Source organism: Argopecten irradians, chromosome 3 (assembly GCF_041381155.1).
Source record: "Argopecten irradians isolate NY chromosome 3, Ai_NY, whole genome shotgun sequence".
In the NCBI taxonomy this organism is placed as follows: Eukaryota; Metazoa; Mollusca; class Bivalvia; order Pectinida; family Pectinidae; genus Argopecten; species Argopecten irradians.
In genome coordinates this window covers 63,434,823-63,455,622 of record NC_091136.1, presented here as the reverse complement: position 1 = coordinate 63,455,622, position 20,800 = coordinate 63,434,823, and the positions used below count along the sequence as shown (strand labels likewise).

Genomic DNA, 20,800 nt, shown 5'->3' with positions numbered 1-20,800 from the left:
TTCAAAGCTGTCTGCCAAATTATGGATTAATTTGCTTATCAGAGATCATCTGCAGATTATTATACATAATTTTGCTGCCTGATATTTAAGGTTTCTGTTCAGGATTTGTCAGAAAATTGTGTGCAATGCTAATGTCATGTATAATATTCACCTTTTTAGTTGTTCATATACATGTATCATTGTAAATGCTGAAATTTTATGTCAGATTATCGTACTCACATCTATAATATTTTTTATGGATCATTTTCATTGCTTCATCATCAACTATCAGAGAAATGCAACATGGTTCCAAAAATAAAGAGAAGTGGCCGAGGGTGCCTGTATTGCTTACCAGGATCGAGACCTTGGGGCCCATTATGATTGCAGGGGTTATTGTTTGGTACTTAACCTGTACATGGTCATGAGAGTAGAGGACTTAGGAAGATATGACCATTTTATCTTTATCAGAACTCCTCTCTTATATATTCCTTGTTGATCCAGATATAGTTTAGTCCAAATCCTTTCAGAAGATGGATTTTAAATATTTTGCTGTATTTCTACTATTGAGTGCAACCCCTCATGGGCCTGACCAACACTTTGAAGAAATCTGATTCCACTTTTCCCATGAAAAATTTCGTAAAAATCCATTGAGTGCTTTAGTACTCCTGGCAATTAAGCTGAAATGATGACCGGTAGACACTGCAGGATGGCTTATGTTCTGACCAGGTCAGTAGAGTAATGACAAAGCTAGACTACAAAGTATAAGTATTAAGTCGGCCTTACCTCATCGTATGTGAGATTTGTTTCTAAAGTAACCATGAAGTTGACATGTAAAGTTTGAAAGAAACCATTGATACCACAAGCATATAAACCTGTGTTCAGAAAGTGTTTAAACAAACATCAAACCACAAAGCCTTTATGTTGCTCAATCTTGTTTATTTCTGTTTGTCTTTAAAATCCATAATATAACATGATAGAGTCATACAATGAAGTAATTTAAGTGATTTTGGTAAAAAATTAGCTGAAATGATTAACACAGTATTACACCTTTATTGAGGAAAGAACACAAAACTCATAAAAACCAAGAGCACACTGAACACCTATCAATATCTATAGTTCTAAGGAGTGATGATAAAATATGATGACAGTAAAGAAAACACTTAAATGTCATATTTCCCTCTGCAACAAGAGGCCCTAGGACCTTAACGGTCATCTGACAACCATGGCAGCAGCTAAATAGGAAAAGAATTAATAAAATTTGGTTTTTCAAATTGGTAACTTTGGCATCCATCTTGAAAGGGCAATGACATTGAGTGTCTAAAAATAACATCACTTGAGGTGCCCTACCTTTACATCAACACCAATAATTATTGTCAAGATCATTTTAGGCAAATTCAGCTCAATCCCGTAAGTGGAACTTAAAAACAAGTTCAAAATATGAAAAGAGGACAGTGCACAACCATGGACGAAGCATGATGGTTATAGGCCATTCTGACCCTTTCAAATTCGGTCAGATGACCTCAAAATATTGAACATACTGCTTTCATTGTTTGTGCTTATCTCTGAAATTGGTTGATACAATACATTTTGGGTAACATAATCAACAACAATTACAAAATCAGTTCTTATTAACTAACAGAAGTTAATCAAGAGAACCTGAACTATACAAAAATCTGTAAAATACAGTCAAACATTGCTACAATGCGAGACCCTGTACTATACAAAAATCTGTAAAATACAGTCAAACATTGCTATAATGCGAGACCCTGTACTATACAAAAATCTGTAAAATACAGTCAAACATTGCTATAATGCGAGACCCTGTACTATACAAAAATCTGTAAAATACAGTCAAACGTTGCTATAATGCGAGACCCTGTACTATACAAAAATCTGTAAAATACAGTCAAACATTGCTATAATGCGAGACCCTGTACTATACAACAAGAGATCCCAGAGGGATCTTGGCGCCCACCAAAGAATGATTTATGTCTGACAATGGAAAGAGGATCTTTTCCCTGCTTTTCAAACTTTTTCAAACACACTACATATAAAATTTGAGACAGATCGCTATAGTACTTTCTAAGAAAAAGTGGTAACAAACTTCAACAATGAAATCTAAGATGGCGGCCGGTTGGCCATCTTTTTTACCGATCAGTCCCAAAAAGCATTATGGAGCAGTCCTTAAATGCAATATGCACAACTAGGGTTCTAGGGGAACCTACATATGAAATTTGAGAAAGATCCCTTCAGTACTTTTTGAGAAATAGCGGTAACAAACTTAAACTATCAAAATCCAAGATGGCCGCCTGTCGGCCATTTTGTTCACCGATCGGTCCCAAAATGCAACATACACAACTAGGGCCCTAGGGAACCTATATATGAAATTTGAGAAAGATCTCTTCAGTACTTTTTGAGAAATAGCAGTAACAAACTTAAACTATCAAAATCCAAGATGGCCGCCTGTCGGCCATCTTGTTGACTGATCGGTCCCAAAATGCAATATGCACAACTAGGGTCCTAGGTGAACCTACATATGAAATTTGAGAAAGATCCCTTCAGTTCTTTTTGAGAAATAGCGGTAACAAACTTTTAACTATCAAAATCCAAGATGGCCGCCTGTCGGCCATCTTGTTGACTGATCGGTCCCAAAATGCAATATGCACAACTAGGGTCCTGGGGGAACCTGTATATGAAATTTGAGAAAGATCCCTTCAGCACTTTTTGAGAAATAGCGGTAACAACCTTTAACTATCAAAATCCAAGATGGCCGCCTGTCGGCCATCTTGTTGACCGATTGGTCCCGAAATGCAATATGCACAACTAGGGTCCTAGGGGAACCTACATATGAAATTTGAGAAAGATCCCTTCAGCACTTTTTGAGAAATAGCGGTAACAAACTTTAACTATCAAAATCCAAGATGGCCGCCTGTCGGCCATCTTGTTGACCGATCGGTCGCAAAATGCAATATGCACAACTAGGGTCCTAGGGGAACCTACATATGAAATTTGAGAAAGATCCCTTCAGTACTTTCTGAGAAATAGCGGTAACAAGAATTGTTAACGGACGGACGGACGGACGGACGGACGGAAGGACGGACGGACGGAAGGACGGACGGACGGACGACAGACCACGGACGAAAGGCGATTTGAATAGCCCACCATCTGATGATGGTGGGCTAAAAATCTGTAAAATACAGTCAAACATTGCTATAATGCGAGACCTTGTACTATACAAAAATCTGTAAAATACAGTCAAACATTGCTATAATGCGAGACCCTGTACTATACAAAAATCTGTAAAATACAGTCAAACGTTGCTATAATGCCCCACCTTATTACACATGCTGTATGCAATAAAACCTCGAGTAATGCCACATTTCTTTATATACAAAATGAAGATGCTATTCCAAGTCTTTTTGGTCAACAAAATCTTTAAAAATACATTGTTACACACCAAGAAACTGATTAAATCAAAGTTCCCTGGACAGCTTAATACAAAACATATCAAGAAAATAACACAATGAATTACAAAATAAACAAGTTTTAACATAGATTAGAAATAAACAGAATCTGGTCCCGGATTTCTTATTTATCAATTAAAATATCACGATGATTTGCTGGTTCCAGAGATACAGAATACCAGGTTGTCACATTATTATGTTATCTACATTACATACCTATCGTGTGTCAGAGATAGTAACTACACAATTACATGTCTACATAATTACATACAAATAGTGATTCTGATCAAAGGATTTCATTTCCTGTAACAATAGGGTTTAAAGAATATAGAGTAAATGGTAACAATTGGATTTTATGTCTTACAAATACAACATTTGTTGGTAACAATAGGATTCCATGTCTAGTAATTACAACGGTTGTTGGTAACTATCAGATTTCATGTCAAGTAATTATAATGGTTGTTGGTAACTATAGGATTCCATGTCTAGTAATTACAATGGTTGTTGGTAACTATAGGATTCCATGTCTAGTAATTATAATGGTTGTTGTTAACTTTAGGGATCCATGTCTAGTAATTACAATGGTTGTTGGTAACTATAGGATTCCATGTCTAGTAATTATAATGGTTGTTGTTAACTTTAGGGATCCATGTCTAGTAATTACAATGGTTGTTGGTAATTATAGGATTTCATGTCTAGTAATTACAATGGTTGTTGATAACTATAGGATTCCATGTTTAGTAATTATAATGGTTGTTGGTAACTATAGGATTCCATGTTCAGCTATTACAATGGTTGTTGGTAACTATAGGATTTCATGTCTAGTAATTACAATGGTTGTTGGTAACTATAGGATTTCATGTCTAGTAATTACAATGGTTGTTGGTTACTATAGAATTTTATGTCTAGTAATTACAATGGTTGTTGGTAACTATAGGATTCCATGTTTAGTAATTATAATGGTTGTTGTTAACTTTAGGGATCCATGTCTAGTAATTACAATGGTTGTTGGTAACTATAGGATTCCATGTCTAGTAATTATAATGGTTGTTGTTAACTTTAGGGATCCATGTCTAGTAATTACAATGGTTGTTGGTAATTATAGGATTTCATGTCTAGTAATTACAATGGTTGTTGATAACTATAGGATTCCATGTTTAGTAATTATAATGGTTGTTGGTAACTATAGGATTCCATGTTCAGCTATTACAATGGTTGTTGGTAACTATAGGATTTCATGTCTAGTAATTACAATGGTTGTTGGTAACTATAGGATTTCATGTCTAGTAATTACAATGGTTGTTGGTTACTATAGAATTTTATGTCTAGTAATTACAATGGTTGTTGGTAACTATAGGATTCCATGTTTAGTAATTATAATGGTTGTTGGTAACTATAGGATTTCATGTCTAGTAATTACAATGGTTGTTGGTAACTATAGGATTCCATGTTTAGTAATTACAATGGTTGTTGGTAACTATAGGATTTCATGTCTAGTAATTACAATGGTTGTTGGTAACTATAGGATTCCATGTTTAGTAATTATAATGGTTGTTGTTAACTTTAGGGATCCATGTCTAGTAATTACAATGGTTGTTGGTAACTATAGGATTTCATGTCTAGTAATTACAATGGTTGTTGGTAACTATTGGATTCCATGTTTAGTAATTATAATGGTTGTTGGTAACTATAGGATTCCATGTTCAGCTATTACAATGGTTGTTGGTAACTATAGGATTTCATGTCTAGTAATTACAATGGTTGTTGGTAACTATAGGATTTCATGTCTAGTAATTACAATGGTTGTTGGTAACTATAGGATTTCATGTCTAGCAATTACAATGGTTGTTGGTAACTATAGGATTCCATGTCTAGTAATTACAATGGTTGTTGGTAACTATAGGATTCCATGTTCAGCTATTACAATGGTTGTTGGTAACTATAGGATTTCATGTCTAGTAATTACAATGGTTGTTGGTAACTATAGGATTTCATGTCTAGTAATTACAATGGTTGTTGGTTACTATAGAATTTTATGTCTAGTAATTACAATGGTTGTTGGTAACTATAGGATTCCATGTTTAGTAATTATAATGGTTGTTGGTAATTATAGGATTTCATGTCTAGTAATTACAATGGTTGTTGGTAACTATAGGATTTCATGTCTAGTAATTACAATGGTTGTTGGTAATTATAGGATTTCATGTCTAGTAATTACAATGGTTGTTGGTAACTATAGGATTTCATGTCTAGTAATTACAATGGTTGTTGGTAATTATAGGATTTCACGTTTAGTAATTATAATGGTTGTTGGTAACTATAATATGTTAGAATATAGAAAATATGTGGAATACAGAAAATTTTCACTTCAGGAACTATTTAGTTCCTCTTCACCGGACTCATAAATTTACAGTTAAAAATGGGTACAGTCATGATCATTATAGAATTTCATGCGGAGTGATTATTCTGTATTTGTATACCAAAGAGTTATTTGCCCTTGCAGGTAGATATTAATTGTGACATCCTATCTGAGAGCGTAACATCACACTTTTCAATTCAGAAACGCTGTTTGCTTACAAAATATTGACGTCAGCATGGATACCTACCTGCAAGGGAGGTTAATCTGTTATGTACAAAGATGTAATGACATCTGTTAGTTACTATGGTGTTTCATGTCTTATTTTCCCTCCTAGCATGTTATACAGTTAAGTATACTTGCAGGTTTCAATTAGATCATCATTCTTCTGTGTAATAATAATAGGGTCAATTTCTCAACAACAAAAATGATGTAGCACTCACAAACACATAATAATCAAGATCTTCCTGCAAGGGCAGATAATTCTGTAATATGTAAAAATACAGACAGGTTGTTGGTTACTAAAGGATTTGGTAATTTATCTCTAAAAAAAACTACATGCTTCTATTTCATTAATAATATCATTTCTATAACCAACAATTCAATTATAACTAAGAAATCTAGATACAACATAAACATTGAATGTTCCAAATCTGGAACCATACAAAAAAGCAAATTCTAAACAATCTTAATGTTATTCTACAAATGTATGAATATGAACTTAGTAAAATATAATGCTGATATACTAAATGATTAAAGGATACATAATGCCAATATCTATAAATATCTTCATAATAAATACTGGGAACAGGTTATCATAAAGATTTAAATTAAATCATTCTACATTTACCTCATGAACACAGTCATTCTCTTCGGCTAAAATTAAGTCATAAAGCAGGCTTTTAATAAAATGTTTATAAAAAAAGTTTGTTCATTATAATTAAGAAAACCTTGATGACTTCTGTACTAAGCTGACAGGCTGTCAGTGAGTTACACAACTATCAGGTAAGAATTGTAGAAAGAATAATGCCTAGTATCCTACAAACACTAATCATGTGTGAGTGTGTGATATCAAGGTCACACTGAGGAGAAATCACAATGTACTCCAAATCACATTTAGTCTCATAAAGCCATGTAAAGATTTTTGAAAGCTATGGCACTGAAAAAATATCTGGAGTAAAAAAATTAGGGTCGGTCCGGTAACCCTAAACAGACATATTTTTTTGGCCTAATTTAATATTAACACTAGTATGTTTAGAGACATCAAGTCTTATTCAAATCCACATGCACACAAAAATGTAGCATTTTACAAGTGGCCCATGGGTCTTAACAGTCATCTGACTATTCGCACAATATATATATATATATATATACAATGTATTTGATGAATAAGACCATAAATGAAGGTCCCTTGATCCCAACCATGCTACAAGTCCAATATCAGGTCTCTAGGCCTCTTAGTTCTTTACAAGGATTTGCTTAAAGGTTTTAGCCTATTTGATCCCTGTGACCTTGAATGAAGATCAAGGTCATTACTATGAACAACCTGGTAGCCATTCATCCCAGCATGTAAGAGGCCCAATATCAGGTCTCTTGGCCTCTTAGTTATTCACAAGAATTTGTTTAAAGAGTTTAGCCTATTTTTCCATTGTGACCTTGAATGAAGATCAAGGTCATTCCTTTGAACAAAATTGGTAGCGTTTCATCCCAGCATGCCGCTGGCTCAATATTAGTACCCTGGGCCTTTCGGTTTTTGAGAAGCCGTTTAAAGAATTTAGCCTTTTTGACCCCTGTGACCTTGAATGAAGATCAAGGTCAATTATTTGAACTAACTTGGTAGCCCTTCATCCCGGCATGCTACAGGCCAAAAATCAGTACCTTGGGCCTCTTGGTTATTGAGAAGAAGTCTTTTGAATGAAAAGTTAACGGACGTCGCACGGCTCTTTGGGTCAGATGACCTAATAAAACATTTATAAAACAGCTTGTTACATGTATACTGCTAAATCTTAAAGAAGGAGTTTTAAGTCAGTATTATGTTATAACAGGTCATGTACCTCATATTATGTCAGTGTCATGTTGTAACGGGTCATATACCTCATATTATGTCAGTGTTATGTTGTAACAGGTCATATATCTCATATTATGTCAGTGTTATGTTTTAACAGGTCATATACCTCATATCATGTCAGTGTTATGTTGTAACGGGTCATATACCTCATATTATGTCAGTGTTATGTTGTAACAGGTCATAAATCTCATATTATGTCAGTGTTATGTTGTAACAGGTCATAAATCTCATATTATGTCAGTGTTATGTTGTAACGGGTCATATACCTCATATTATGTCAGTGTTATGTTGTAACGGGTCATATACCTCATATTATGTCAGTGTTATGTTGTAACAGGTCATAAATCTCATATTATGTCAGTGTTATGTTGTAACGGGTCATATACCTCATATTATGTCAGTGTTATGTTGTAACAGGTCATATATCTCATATTATGTCAGTGTTATGTTGTAACAGGTCATATACCTCATATTATGTCAGTGTTATGTTGTAACAGGTCATATACCCCATATTATGTCAGTGTTATGTTGTAACGGGTCATATACCTCATATTATGTCAGTGTTAGGTTGTAACAGGTCATATACCTCAAATTATGTCAGTGCCATGTTGTAACGGGTCATATACCTCAAATTATGTCAGTGTCATGTTGTAACAGGTCATATACCTCATATTATGCCAGTGTTATGTTGTAACAGGTCATATACCTCATATTATGTCAGTGTCATGTTGTAACAGGTCATATACCTCATATTATTTCAGTGTTATGTTGTAACAGGTCATACACCCCATATTATGTCAGTGTTATGTTGTAACGGGTCATATACCTCATATTATGTCAGTGTTAGGTTGTAACAGGTCATATACCTCAAATTATGTCAGTGCCATGTTGTTACGGGTCATATACCTCAAATTATGTCAGTGTCATGTTGTAACAGGTCATATACCTCATATTATGCCAGTGTTATGTTGTAACAGGTCATATACCTCATATTATGTCAGTGTCATGTTGTAACAAGTCATATACCTCATATTATTTCAATGTTATGTTGTAACAGGTCATATACCTCATATTATGTCAGTGTCATGTTGTAACAGGTCATATACTCATATTATGTCAGTGTTATGTTGTAACAGGTCATATACCTCATATTATGTCAGTGTTATGTTTTGCATGGTCATATACCTCATATTATGTCAGAGTTATGTTGTAACAGGTCATATACCTCATATTATGTCAGTGTTATGTTTTAACAGGTCATATACCTCATATTATGTCAGTGTTATGTTGTAACGGGTCATATATCTCATATTATGTCAGTGTTATGTTTTAACAGGTCATATACCTCATATTATGTCAGTGTTATGTTGTAACAGATCATATATCTCATATTATGTCAGTGTTATGTTGTAACGGGTCATAAGTGTCATGTTGTTATGAGTCATATACCTCATATTATGTCAGTGTTATGTTGTAACGGGTCATACACCCCATATTATGTCAGTGTTATGTTGTAACGGGTCATATACCTCATATTATGTCAGTGTTAGGTTGTAACAGATCATATACCTCATACTATGTCAGTGTTATGTTGTTACGGGTCATATACCTCATATTATGTCAGTGTTATGTTGTAACGGGTCATATACCTCATATTGTGTCAGTGTTATGTTGTAACAGGTCATATACCTCATATTATGTCAGTGTTATGTTGTAACGGGTCATATACCTCATATTATGTCAGTGTTATGTTTTAACAGGTCATATACCTCATATTATGTCAGTGTTATGTTGTAACGGGTCATATACCTCATATTATGTCAGTGTTATGTTGTAGCAGGTCATATACAAACTGAAGAGTATTGTACTGACATAATTATCAATCATTCTAAAAAAACATCCAGAGGTAAGTATGGTGTTAGTGATATACATCTCTATACAATAGCAAACAGACATTACTCAATAGTAACTTCATCTTTACAAAAGCATTAAAAAAAATACAAACAATCAAGATCTACTGTCATGTGACAGTATTTCAATACTACATGTACAAGTGTACAGTCATAATGCCCAATATCAATCTTATACATTTACATCACTATATCAACATATGCTTAAATATATCTTTATATAAATCAATATCCATACATTTAAACAAGAGGCCCATGGGCCTCAACCATCACCTGAGTTTGTATACAGAATGAAACAAATACATATAAACACTATATATATTGGCCTTTGAAGTCAGTCAGTGATTTTATAAATTTGACTTTTTAATCTGTGAAGAGTATTTTCCTCAACCAAACTTGTGAATTCAGAAGGTATTTTAAATTTTAGTCTTTTTGACCCTGTTTGGCCCCATCCTTCTGGTCCCTGGGGATCAGCGAGGATCGATGTGGATGTTACAATACCATATCTCAGACTAATAATTCTAACCAAGTTTGACTCATTTCCTATGAAAATTGAGCAAATAAAGCTCATACATGTGTTTTTCCAATATAAACTTCAGTACATTTGACCCCCCCCCCCTTCTCAGAGGAAAATCTGAGATCCCAGGGCCATGAAATTCACAATTTTTGTAAAGGGCCTTATGAACTTTCAATCTATGAAGAGTATGTGCAAAATTTCATTGAAAATGCTTCAGTAGTTTTGGAAAGAAGTCGAAAATGTAAATTGTTTACGGACACATGACAGATGACACATGACAATGGACAAAAGGCGATTAGAATAGGTCATGTGAGACTGTGTATCATGATCAGGTGACCTAAAAAGTAGGGTACAGGTGTTCCTGTACAGGTGTTAACACTGTTACACACCTATATAGGTGTTACCTTACCAAATACCTGTATTGTCTTTTCAATTGTTGATTAAAACTCATTTGACTTAAAACTAGAAATTCATTGTATCAAGAATAATAATTACACACATGAAAATCTTTATGAAATCACCATGCTATTACCTGCACTTTTCATGATCTGCTTACACATATACATGTATATACAAATTCAGTATCAAAATATCAATATACCAAAGTATTCTCTGTAGAAAAATGTTCTATACAATTGTATTGTAGAAACATAATATTTGCATAAATAGTCCATCTTAAAAATGGACTGCAAAAAAAAGTGCATAATTGTGCACTTTCAGTGGATCTGGATTTCAAATATACATACATACACAATACACCCATTAATATTTGAAATAAGGAAACATTCTAACTTGGAGTTAACAGAGCCATGATAAAAGTTGATGTTTTCCAAGTGTTTGGTCACAGGTCTACTTGAATATACAAATTGTTTGGTCAGAACTAACAAAAGACACAGTTTAATGTATAGGGTCTTAGTCTCTTAACTTAAAATCACTTAATCATTAAATCAATTCAAACAAGTAGAATCTTCTCTATATCATGCATGGATCTGTAAAATCTAAGTTGGTTACCTTCTCAATACAGGAAGATAAAAAAAAAATAAGGTGAATGACATATGTTCTACTTGGTGCTCGTCATTACAGGCAGGCAGTTGTAGTATAGAAACTACCCTAGGGACAAGATATCAATAAAATTAGAAAGGGGTGCGGTGGGGGGGTACCATTGCTTTCACAATTTTGATTGAATTGTGGTCAATAAAGTATTTCTATATAGTTTTATTGAAATCTGTTGAATGGTTGTAAATGTAAATTGATTATTACAATGTAATTAACACTATAGATATAGACAACTCTCAGGACAAACAATTACTAATAAAGACAACGCAATACACAGTCTATCTATTGCAACGTAACATATACTATGATATAGTATAATGTTACTTTTCTACCAGACACCATTCACCTCTGAATTTTAGAGTAAATCTGTGTAAATGATATTCAATGCAGAATCACTGTTATTGGTAAAAATATTGTACATTGAAAGATAAAACTCTTTTAATAGCTGGGATCTAGTAAGGTAGCAAGTTATCAAAATTACATCCAAAGTATTACTTTACAAACATAACTTAAATTATAAGTGTACCTAAATTAAAAAAAAAGTTTTTTGTAGAGACTTTAAATCTATACGTGAAAACACAATATCACAGTTACCTATACCTGTAGGTACATATGTAGGTCAATAATGCCAAAGCAAAACAGAACAAGGGCAGATAACTCCTCATTACTCATAGTATATATATATATAGGTAAAAAACAACCATGTCCATGTGATGGTTTCCATATACATAAAAAGAAAATACAACTATAAAACAGTTTTTTCCTGTTAAACAGGAAAAAACTGTTTTATAGTTGTGTTTTCTTTTCATGTATATATATATATTGGAAGAAAAATTCATTGAAGACATATAAAGATTTTGTCAGAAGACTTTGTAAAGAATTATACCAATGCCACAGAAAGGTCAAAAGATGCCACATATCCTTATAACATACAGATATCAACAAAATTTTACTGAAATTAAATCCAAACAAAAAAGTAATATCAACAATGTTAGATAAACAGTGAGTTATACACGCATGGAAGAGAAAGTAGTAAGTCAGGTAACAGACATACAAGGACAAGCTGGCCTCGGAGCAGTGTCTGTTACCTATCCTACTTCGTCACTTTACCTACTTATTATTCAGACATTAGAAGGTATAACTATACAAATCCTTTCATTAATTATAGATAATACTGATTGTCAGCAGCTGACCAGCGTATAAAATTAGAGTTTTTACAAGACAAGAAATTACTTACAATTCTTGGAACTATTAAAGTTCCAACGAACATACAATTCTTGGGACTCTTTAAGTTCCAACAAATATATTTCCCAGAATTTTTTCATGATTCAAAGGATTTCTGAAAATAAAATCTATTGTAAACAGTTTTTAATTAAATAAAATGTTTAAAGACTATTAATAAATAGAAGTCCAAATTGGCGGTAACTATTCAGAAACTTTTGATAAAAATTCAAATACTGTACATTTTTCTTGTGTAATTTGAACATAGCTTAAGTGAGTTCTACTTTTCAAACGAACAGAAGTTAGCTCACATTGTAATGTCATTTGCTGAGATCACATTGTAATGTCATTGCTGAGAACAACACATGACTATGCCACGTCTTTCTGAACAAGTCTCAAATTTAAACAACTTCTGTACCAAAGTTACTAAGAAATCATTATAAATATTCTTGACTACACCTACAAACAATATCAATATCGGCGTAAAATTAAACTAAGCGCCCACTACCTTTGCGGAACTACTTTTGATTTTTTTAAATCGGAATATAAATCGAGATAGACAATTTTGTAGAGTCGCAAAAGTGATCAGCTTACTGTTAAAACTACACTTATCACCAACTTCTGAACAATTTAATTACAATAAATCAAATATAAATTTTCATAACACAGGTCAACTTTTGTTTCCTGCAGTTGTCTTAATTACTGTCGATGTCCTCATTATCACACATTTGTTTGGTGTTGTAACCTCATCTTAGGCAATCAATCTAAATTTTGTTTATGTTATCATTGTTTTAAAGAAACTTTTATTTTTTATTTTGGAAAGGTAGTGGGCTTATAACGTTTTGCAACTACATGTAGTTATATTTTTAGTATATTGGGAATTCAAGTATAATTGTATAAGCTGTATTTAAATATGAAGAAAGGATGTCTGCAATTCATTATTTAACTGATGAAAAAATGTGCACATAATATTGGCATGATAAACAAATTAACCACTTAATCATTTCATTAAAGGATTTGTGCAGTCAAAAATGATAATTTTATATAATTAGTTTATGCTGGAAATGGCTTTATTAGCATGTGTAGAAATCTCTCCGTGCCGTGCGCAACCGGAATAACCCGTAAGCTGTCGATATCGAGGTCCAAAATTCTGACCGCCCGATTATGCATATTTTCTAGCTCTAAACCGTGTGACGTCATAATAGTCCGTGGCTTATAGCTGTACTATAACTGATGTGCTATCACTTACATCGACAGTCACAGAAAAAGCCGATCAACGATTTTTTATGATTACTTTTGAGTGAAGTTAATCGTACAATAACTTTGGCTCCAATGTAAATAACTAAAAGAGTGAAATTCGGTTTTAAATACTCTAATTTATGCTTTAATAGCAGGTATCTTCGTGTAATTATGAAAGAAAATCAACACAGAAATAAAAGTTTCTGATTTTTTGTCGAGGAGTTCAGCAACGAATAAGCTTTAATTAGATATTTTCCTGTAGTCTGTATCTTTGATACATTGTGAATTACAAAGCTTGTGATTGTAAAATGAAATTTTACGTAACAATTTAAGAAATCCTTGATTAAAGTATTGACGTACTTACACACCGATGATTGATCATTACAAACATTGTGTTGTGTGTTGCTAACCGAATAAATTGTGATACATTTCAACATGTGGTAGAAAGAATATATTTTTGATATTATAAAAGATCAAAATATTGAGATATTAAGCAAAACAAACTATTTTTTCAGACTGTGCGGTCGCTTTTAATTTTTAATCGATATACATATGTACGAGTAGACACTCCGATATAGATATATAATTAGCCATGCCTTTGGTTTGATGGTTATGTAATACCTGGAACAGGATGTTGTTTACCTGTGCCATTCATCGAACTCACCTGTAATTTCCTGACCGCGGGCAATTTGCTATTCGGTGGACTATATCGGGTATTTGCTATTGTCTTACTGTCAATCAGGTTAGGACATCCGTTAATTGGATTGTGATTTGAATTATGGAAACCCCCTACATCTATGCTCTAGCAAATGAAAATAAAATATCCCTGATCATACCTAGGAATATATATTACATTCACATTATGTATATATATGTCGTACACAGGTAAAACAATAATGGAAGTTGACTTATTCAGAAACAAAAATTTATCTAAATATCACTAAGTGTATTTTTGAAAAGATATTATATCTATTTATAATGCCTGTATACAAGTAATTTCATTTTTCATTTGAACACTATATGTGGTTACTTTTTGGATTATACGATGAATGTTCATATATCATACTATTAAATCTCGGTATGATATACAAAAGGATCGACAATGAATATACTATTTTAAGGATTTAATATAATTTTGAAATAATGAATTTAAATCTACACTTATATATATGTACTGTAATTTAGAAACATATAACAGAAATATCATTGATGTATTTCTGCTTTTTAGTAAATGTTATGGATAAAGTTTCAAAGGCAACAATATACATATACATATTACTTTTGGTTTAAGTTCGGTACTGTTACTCTAATATAACATAACTGACAACCGTCCACATTTTATTTTAATTATAATTGTGCTGTGTTTGCATCGTTATGGCAAAAGTTTGAAATAAAAACACGCATTCTAGATATATTCATGCTTATTTTTGTGATTTTACTCGTAAAAATATAGTGTTACATTATACTGTTTTTATTACACAGAAATTTACATCATATGCTATCTAAATCTCAGTCCAGACTGATCCGAACATCATTTTGATATATCTATCAAATTGGACTGATTATGTAATCTAAAGTTCGATAAATGCTTGTTTGAATGTTTGAAATGGTGTAAATGGAATGTTTTGAAACTGAAAATATTTACATCATAAAGCTAGAATAACCATTTATTCGAAAAACTCATATTGTAGATCTAACGTATACGTATATATGCTGTATACATGTATAGTACTAGGCTTACCTTGTGTAGCCGCGGACTACTCTGACATCACAAAACCATGTGACCGCCTAGCTCATTATCTCTGAACTTTAGTCGACACTACCCGTAAATCACGACCAAAACCAACCGATAGCGCTAAAAGCTAGACGATTCGTTGGATGGGACTTGATTTTTCATTCATGTAAAGCAATACCCTGACGTATTACCAAAAAAAAAATTTGGCTGCACAAATCCTTTAAAGATGAGACATATCTTAATAGCACTATGAAAAATAGTCATTGTTTCATCTTAAAATTGCATACTATCATACCCATATTTCGATGATACAGATATCGCCATAGTCTATGGTTTGTTTTAGGACATACTCGTCAATTAAAGCTATGTACAATGTAAATACTAAAAACCAACGTTAAAGCTATGTATATTAATATTGTAAACACTAAAAATCAAAACAAAAACAAATCTTAAAAAAAAAAAATTAAAAAAAAAGAAAAAAAAAAAGAAAACAGTAACCACCATCATTAAGCAGAGATATAAAATGAATGGATTTCTACAGAATGATTCAACCTATGCATACCGGAACCCCTATTCCAGAGAGTGAAATGATCCATTATAAAGATTGGATGGATATATATTGGAATGTTTGGGGTGAGCAGGTTTATCTAATACTGAATTATAGAACATACTCCTGGTCCAGTCCCCCTGCATGATGTTGAGCTTTCTCTACATGGGTCCTCAACGATTCTTCAGTGTTAAAACCCTTTTGACATACCTTACAACGAAAATGCATTTTAAGATGCACGCCTAGTCCATTAAACGTAGCAAATCCTCTGTTGCAGAATTTACATTTGTGGTTCAGCTGTCCCAGATGAACTGTGGTTATCCCTGTCACTTTCCGTCGGTCTGAGCCAGTATCTTCAGGTCCCGGTGATTTGCTTGGTACACTGACCTCCCAGTCTATGTCTTTTCCGTGGACACTGCGGACATGTTTCTGAAGGTCGTAACACACCGAGTACTTCTTTTCACAGTGGGCACAAGCATAAGGCTTATCTTTGGAATGAACACGTTTGCAGTGCTGTTCCAGACTGTCATTCCCCCAGAACCTTTTGACACATAAAGAACATTTATATGGCCGAAACTCTCCATGATGCATTTTTATATGTCTCTTCAAGTTGCCTACATAAGCAAACTGCTTTTCACATTTCGGGCATGGATAGGAACCTTGTTCATTCGTTGGTGTCTGAGTGACATCTTTCAGCGTATCAGTTAGATCCTCGGGTGTATTTTCCGTGCCATTAGATGGCTTGTCTGTAGGTGTCAGTGGACTGGTAGAGGAAGGGGGCAGTACTGGAGTAGTAGGGGTCGGCGATAAAATGGGTGTTGGTGGAGATGATGGGCTCACTGGAGAAGATGTCTGAGTAGGGACTTTAGTGGAAGGGCTGCCATCAGATGAATCTTCAGTGGAACATGTCATGGTGGGACTCGTGACCTTGGTGGGACTCGTGACCTTGGTGGGACTCGTGACCTTGGTGGAAATTGTAAGGTTGATTGGACTTGTGACCTCTTTGCGAAGGACAAACTTGGTTGGTGAGATGACTCCATAGGATGTAATCTCCTCGTTGGGAGGGATATCCTCATAGGGTGAGATTTCCTCCTCTGGAGGGAGGATGGTATAGGAAGTGGTGATCTCCGTGGCAGTGAATCCTTTTGAAGGGGAGTGTTCTGCATCACTCTGTTCACCTCCAGATGGACTTAAGCTTGAACTCGGTGAATCTAATGCTGAAATAAAGAATTGTAAACCATCTTATATCTACCTTTTAAATAATATCAAGGACAATGCTGAATAGAGTAATGAAAATATGTGGTACATCAATTTGAATGTGTATTAGCAAGATACGGGGATATCTATACAGTGTACAATAATGACATGGGGTTATCTATACAGTGTACAATAAGGATATTGAGATATCTATACAGTGTACAATAATGATATGGGGATATCTATACAGTGTAAAATAAAGATATGGAGATATCTATACAGTGTACAATAATGATATGGAGATATCTATACAGTGTACAATAATGATATGGGGATATCTATACAGTGTACAATAATGATATGGGGATATCTATACAGTGTACAATAATGATATGGGATATCTATACAATGTACAATATATAATGATATGGAGATATCTATACAGTGTACAATAATGTAGGGTATTACAGTTAATAATGATATGGGGATATCTATACAGTGTACAATAATGATATGGAGATATCTATACAGTGTACAATAATGATATGGGGATATCTATACAGTGTACAATAATATATGGGTATCTATACAGTGTACAATAATGATATGGAGATATCTATACAGTGTACAATAAGATATGGGATATCTATACAGTGTACAATAATGATATGGGGATATCTATACAGTGTACAATAATGATATGGAGATATCTATACAGTGTACAATAATGACATGGGGATATCTATACAGTGTACAATAATGATATGGGGATATCTATACAGTGTACAATAATGATATGGGGATATCTATACAGTGTACAATAATGATATGGGGATATCTATACAGTGTACAATAATGATATGGGGATATCTATACAGTGTACAATAATGATATGGGGATATCTATACAGTGTACAATAATGATATGGAGATATCTATACAGTGTACAATAATGATAGGGGATATCTATACAGTGTACAATAAGGATATGGGGATATCTATACAGTGTACAATATATAATATGGAGATATCTATACAGTGTACAATAATGAAATGAGGATATCTATACAATGTACAATATAAAATATGGAGATATCTATACAGTGTACAATAATGATATGGAGATATCTATACAGTGTACAATCATGATATGTGGATATTTATACAGTGTACAATAATGATATGGAGATATCTATACAGTGTACAATATATGATATGGAGATATCTATACAATGTACAATATATAATATGGAGATATCTATACAGTGTACAATAATGATATGAGGATATCTATACAATGTACAATAATGATATTGGGATATCTATACAGTGTAAAATAAAGATATGGGGATATCTATACAGTGTACAATAAAGATATGGGGATATTTATACAGTGTACAATAAAGATATGGGGATATCTATACAGTGTACAATATATAATATGGAGATATCTATACAGTGTACAATAATGATATGGGGATATCTATACAGTGTACAATAATGATATGGAGATATCTATACAGTGTACAATAAGGATATGGAGATATCTATACAGTGTACAATAATGATATGGGGATATCTATAGGGTGTAAAATAATGATATGGGGATATCTATAGGGTGTAAAATAAAGATATGGGGATATCTATACAGTGTAAAATAAAGATACAGAGATATCTATACAGTGTACAATAGTGATATGGGGATATCTATACAATGTACAATATATAATATGGAGATATCTATACAGTGTACAATCATGATATTGGGATATCTATACAGTGTAAAATAAAGATATGGGGATATCTATACAGTGTACAATAATGATATGGGGATATCTATACAGTGTAAAATAAAGATACAGAGATATTTATACAGTGTACAATAATGATATGAGGATATCTATACAATGTACAATATATAATATGGAGATATCTATACAGTGTACAATAATGATATTGGGATATCTATACAGTGTAAAATAAAGATATGGGGATATCTATACAGTGTACAATAAAGATATGGGGATATCTATACAGTGTACAATAATGATATGGGGATATCTATACAGTGTACAATATATAATATGGAGATATCTATACAGTGTACAATCATGATATGGGGATATCTATACAGTGTACAATATATAATATGGAGATATCTATACAGTGTACAATAATGATATGGGGATATCTATACAGTGTACAATATATAATATGGAGATATCTATACAGTGTACAATAATGATATGGGGATATCTATACAGTGTACAATAATGATATGGGGATATCTATACAGTGTACAATAATGATAAGGGGAGATCTATACAGTGTACAATAATGATATGGGGATATCTTTACGGTGTACAATAATGATGTGGGGATATCTATACAGTGTACAATAATGATATGGGGATATCTATACAGTGTACAGTAATGATGTGGGGATATCTTACAGAGTACAATAATGATGTGGGGATATCTTTACGGTGTACAATAATGATGTGTGGATATCTATACAGTGTAAAACAAAGATACAGGAATATATACAGTGTACAATATATGATATGGGGATGTATAAAATTTATAAAATCACTTACATGATTCAGTGTTCCTTATCTCCACAGATATGAGACTGTTGTTTGCAAAAGTAGAAGACTCTGTCTCCTCTGTTGACACTTTGCGACGCTTACAGGCATTGATCTTGTTGTGTGAGAGAAGTTCATTGTAGTAGTTCAGCAGAACCTCTCTGTCTGACACAGCTTCAAAGTGAGCCATCTTTAGCATTCATTTTGTTGGAGAACTGTTACCACCAACCAGTCAATGGCATTTTTATCAAGACTGTTTTGTGCAAACTTCTGAAATAAAAAATAAAAAAATCCAAAAACTCTACATATAGGTACATTAAACAATCAACTTTTAGCCTTGTACACATATTTTGCATTCTATTGAGAAACAGGTCAAACATGAAATATATTTTAAAGATGCTCCATCACTGACAAATGGTATTTTGAAAAAACAGGAGCAGACAATTTAGTATTTTCTTCAGTTACAAAAGTTACTTTCTTTATACCATTACCACCGTTAAAAAGTTTGAGCTTCTAATTTTACTTCAAGTTAAAAATATAAAAAATAATTTATTGCATCCCGATAAAATTCCATGGCACTTAATCCTATACATGGAATGAAGTACTGATTGCGCATGCACCAAAGGCAAAATAAATTATTTTACATAATTTTTGTGTTAATTAGACACATTATACACAATTAAACACCAATTATTGTTCAAATGATTAATATCATTTATGCTTTGGTCGGCGGTGGAGCATCTTTAACTTTTTCTCAGTCTAAATATTAATTTACTAACAATTATTATATCACTATGATAATCTTATAAATCAATTCATTCAATGGGTTTAAAGAACATGTAGTTTGATAATGGCATTTCACATGGGCATGATATACATATTTTTTAAATTTTATTTCTTTGGCAACATCGAGGCTTTGGTGTGACT

The 20,800-nt window shown here is 33.0% G+C and overlaps 1 protein-coding gene across 1 annotated transcript; it reads right to left on the bottom strand.

The window, feature by feature from the left end:
- Window positions 1-894: 894 nt before the first annotated feature.
- Window positions 895-20,139, bottom strand: LOC138319334 (zinc finger protein Gfi-1b-like). Its single transcript, XM_069262414.1, has 2 exons — window positions 19,886-20,139; window positions 895-17,309 (listed from the first exon to the last, which is right to left on the bottom strand). Exons 1-2 carry the CDS (start codon window positions 20,070-20,072, stop codon window positions 16,204-16,206), a joined length of 1,293 nt encoding a protein of 430 aa, XP_069118515.1. The 5' UTR covers window positions 20,073-20,139; the 3' UTR covers window positions 895-16,203.
- Between the last annotated feature and the right edge of the window lie 661 nt (window positions 20,140-20,800).

Coding starts and splice junctions, on each gene's coding strand:
- LOC138319334 (XM_069262414.1), bottom strand. CDS start 20,072: ATGCTAAAGATGGCTCACTTTGAAGCTGTGTCAGACAGAGAGGTTCTG. Junction 17,310..19,885: donor GATAAGGAACACTGAATCAT/GTAAGTGATTTT, acceptor TCTTTATTTCAG/CATTAGATTCACCGAGTTCA.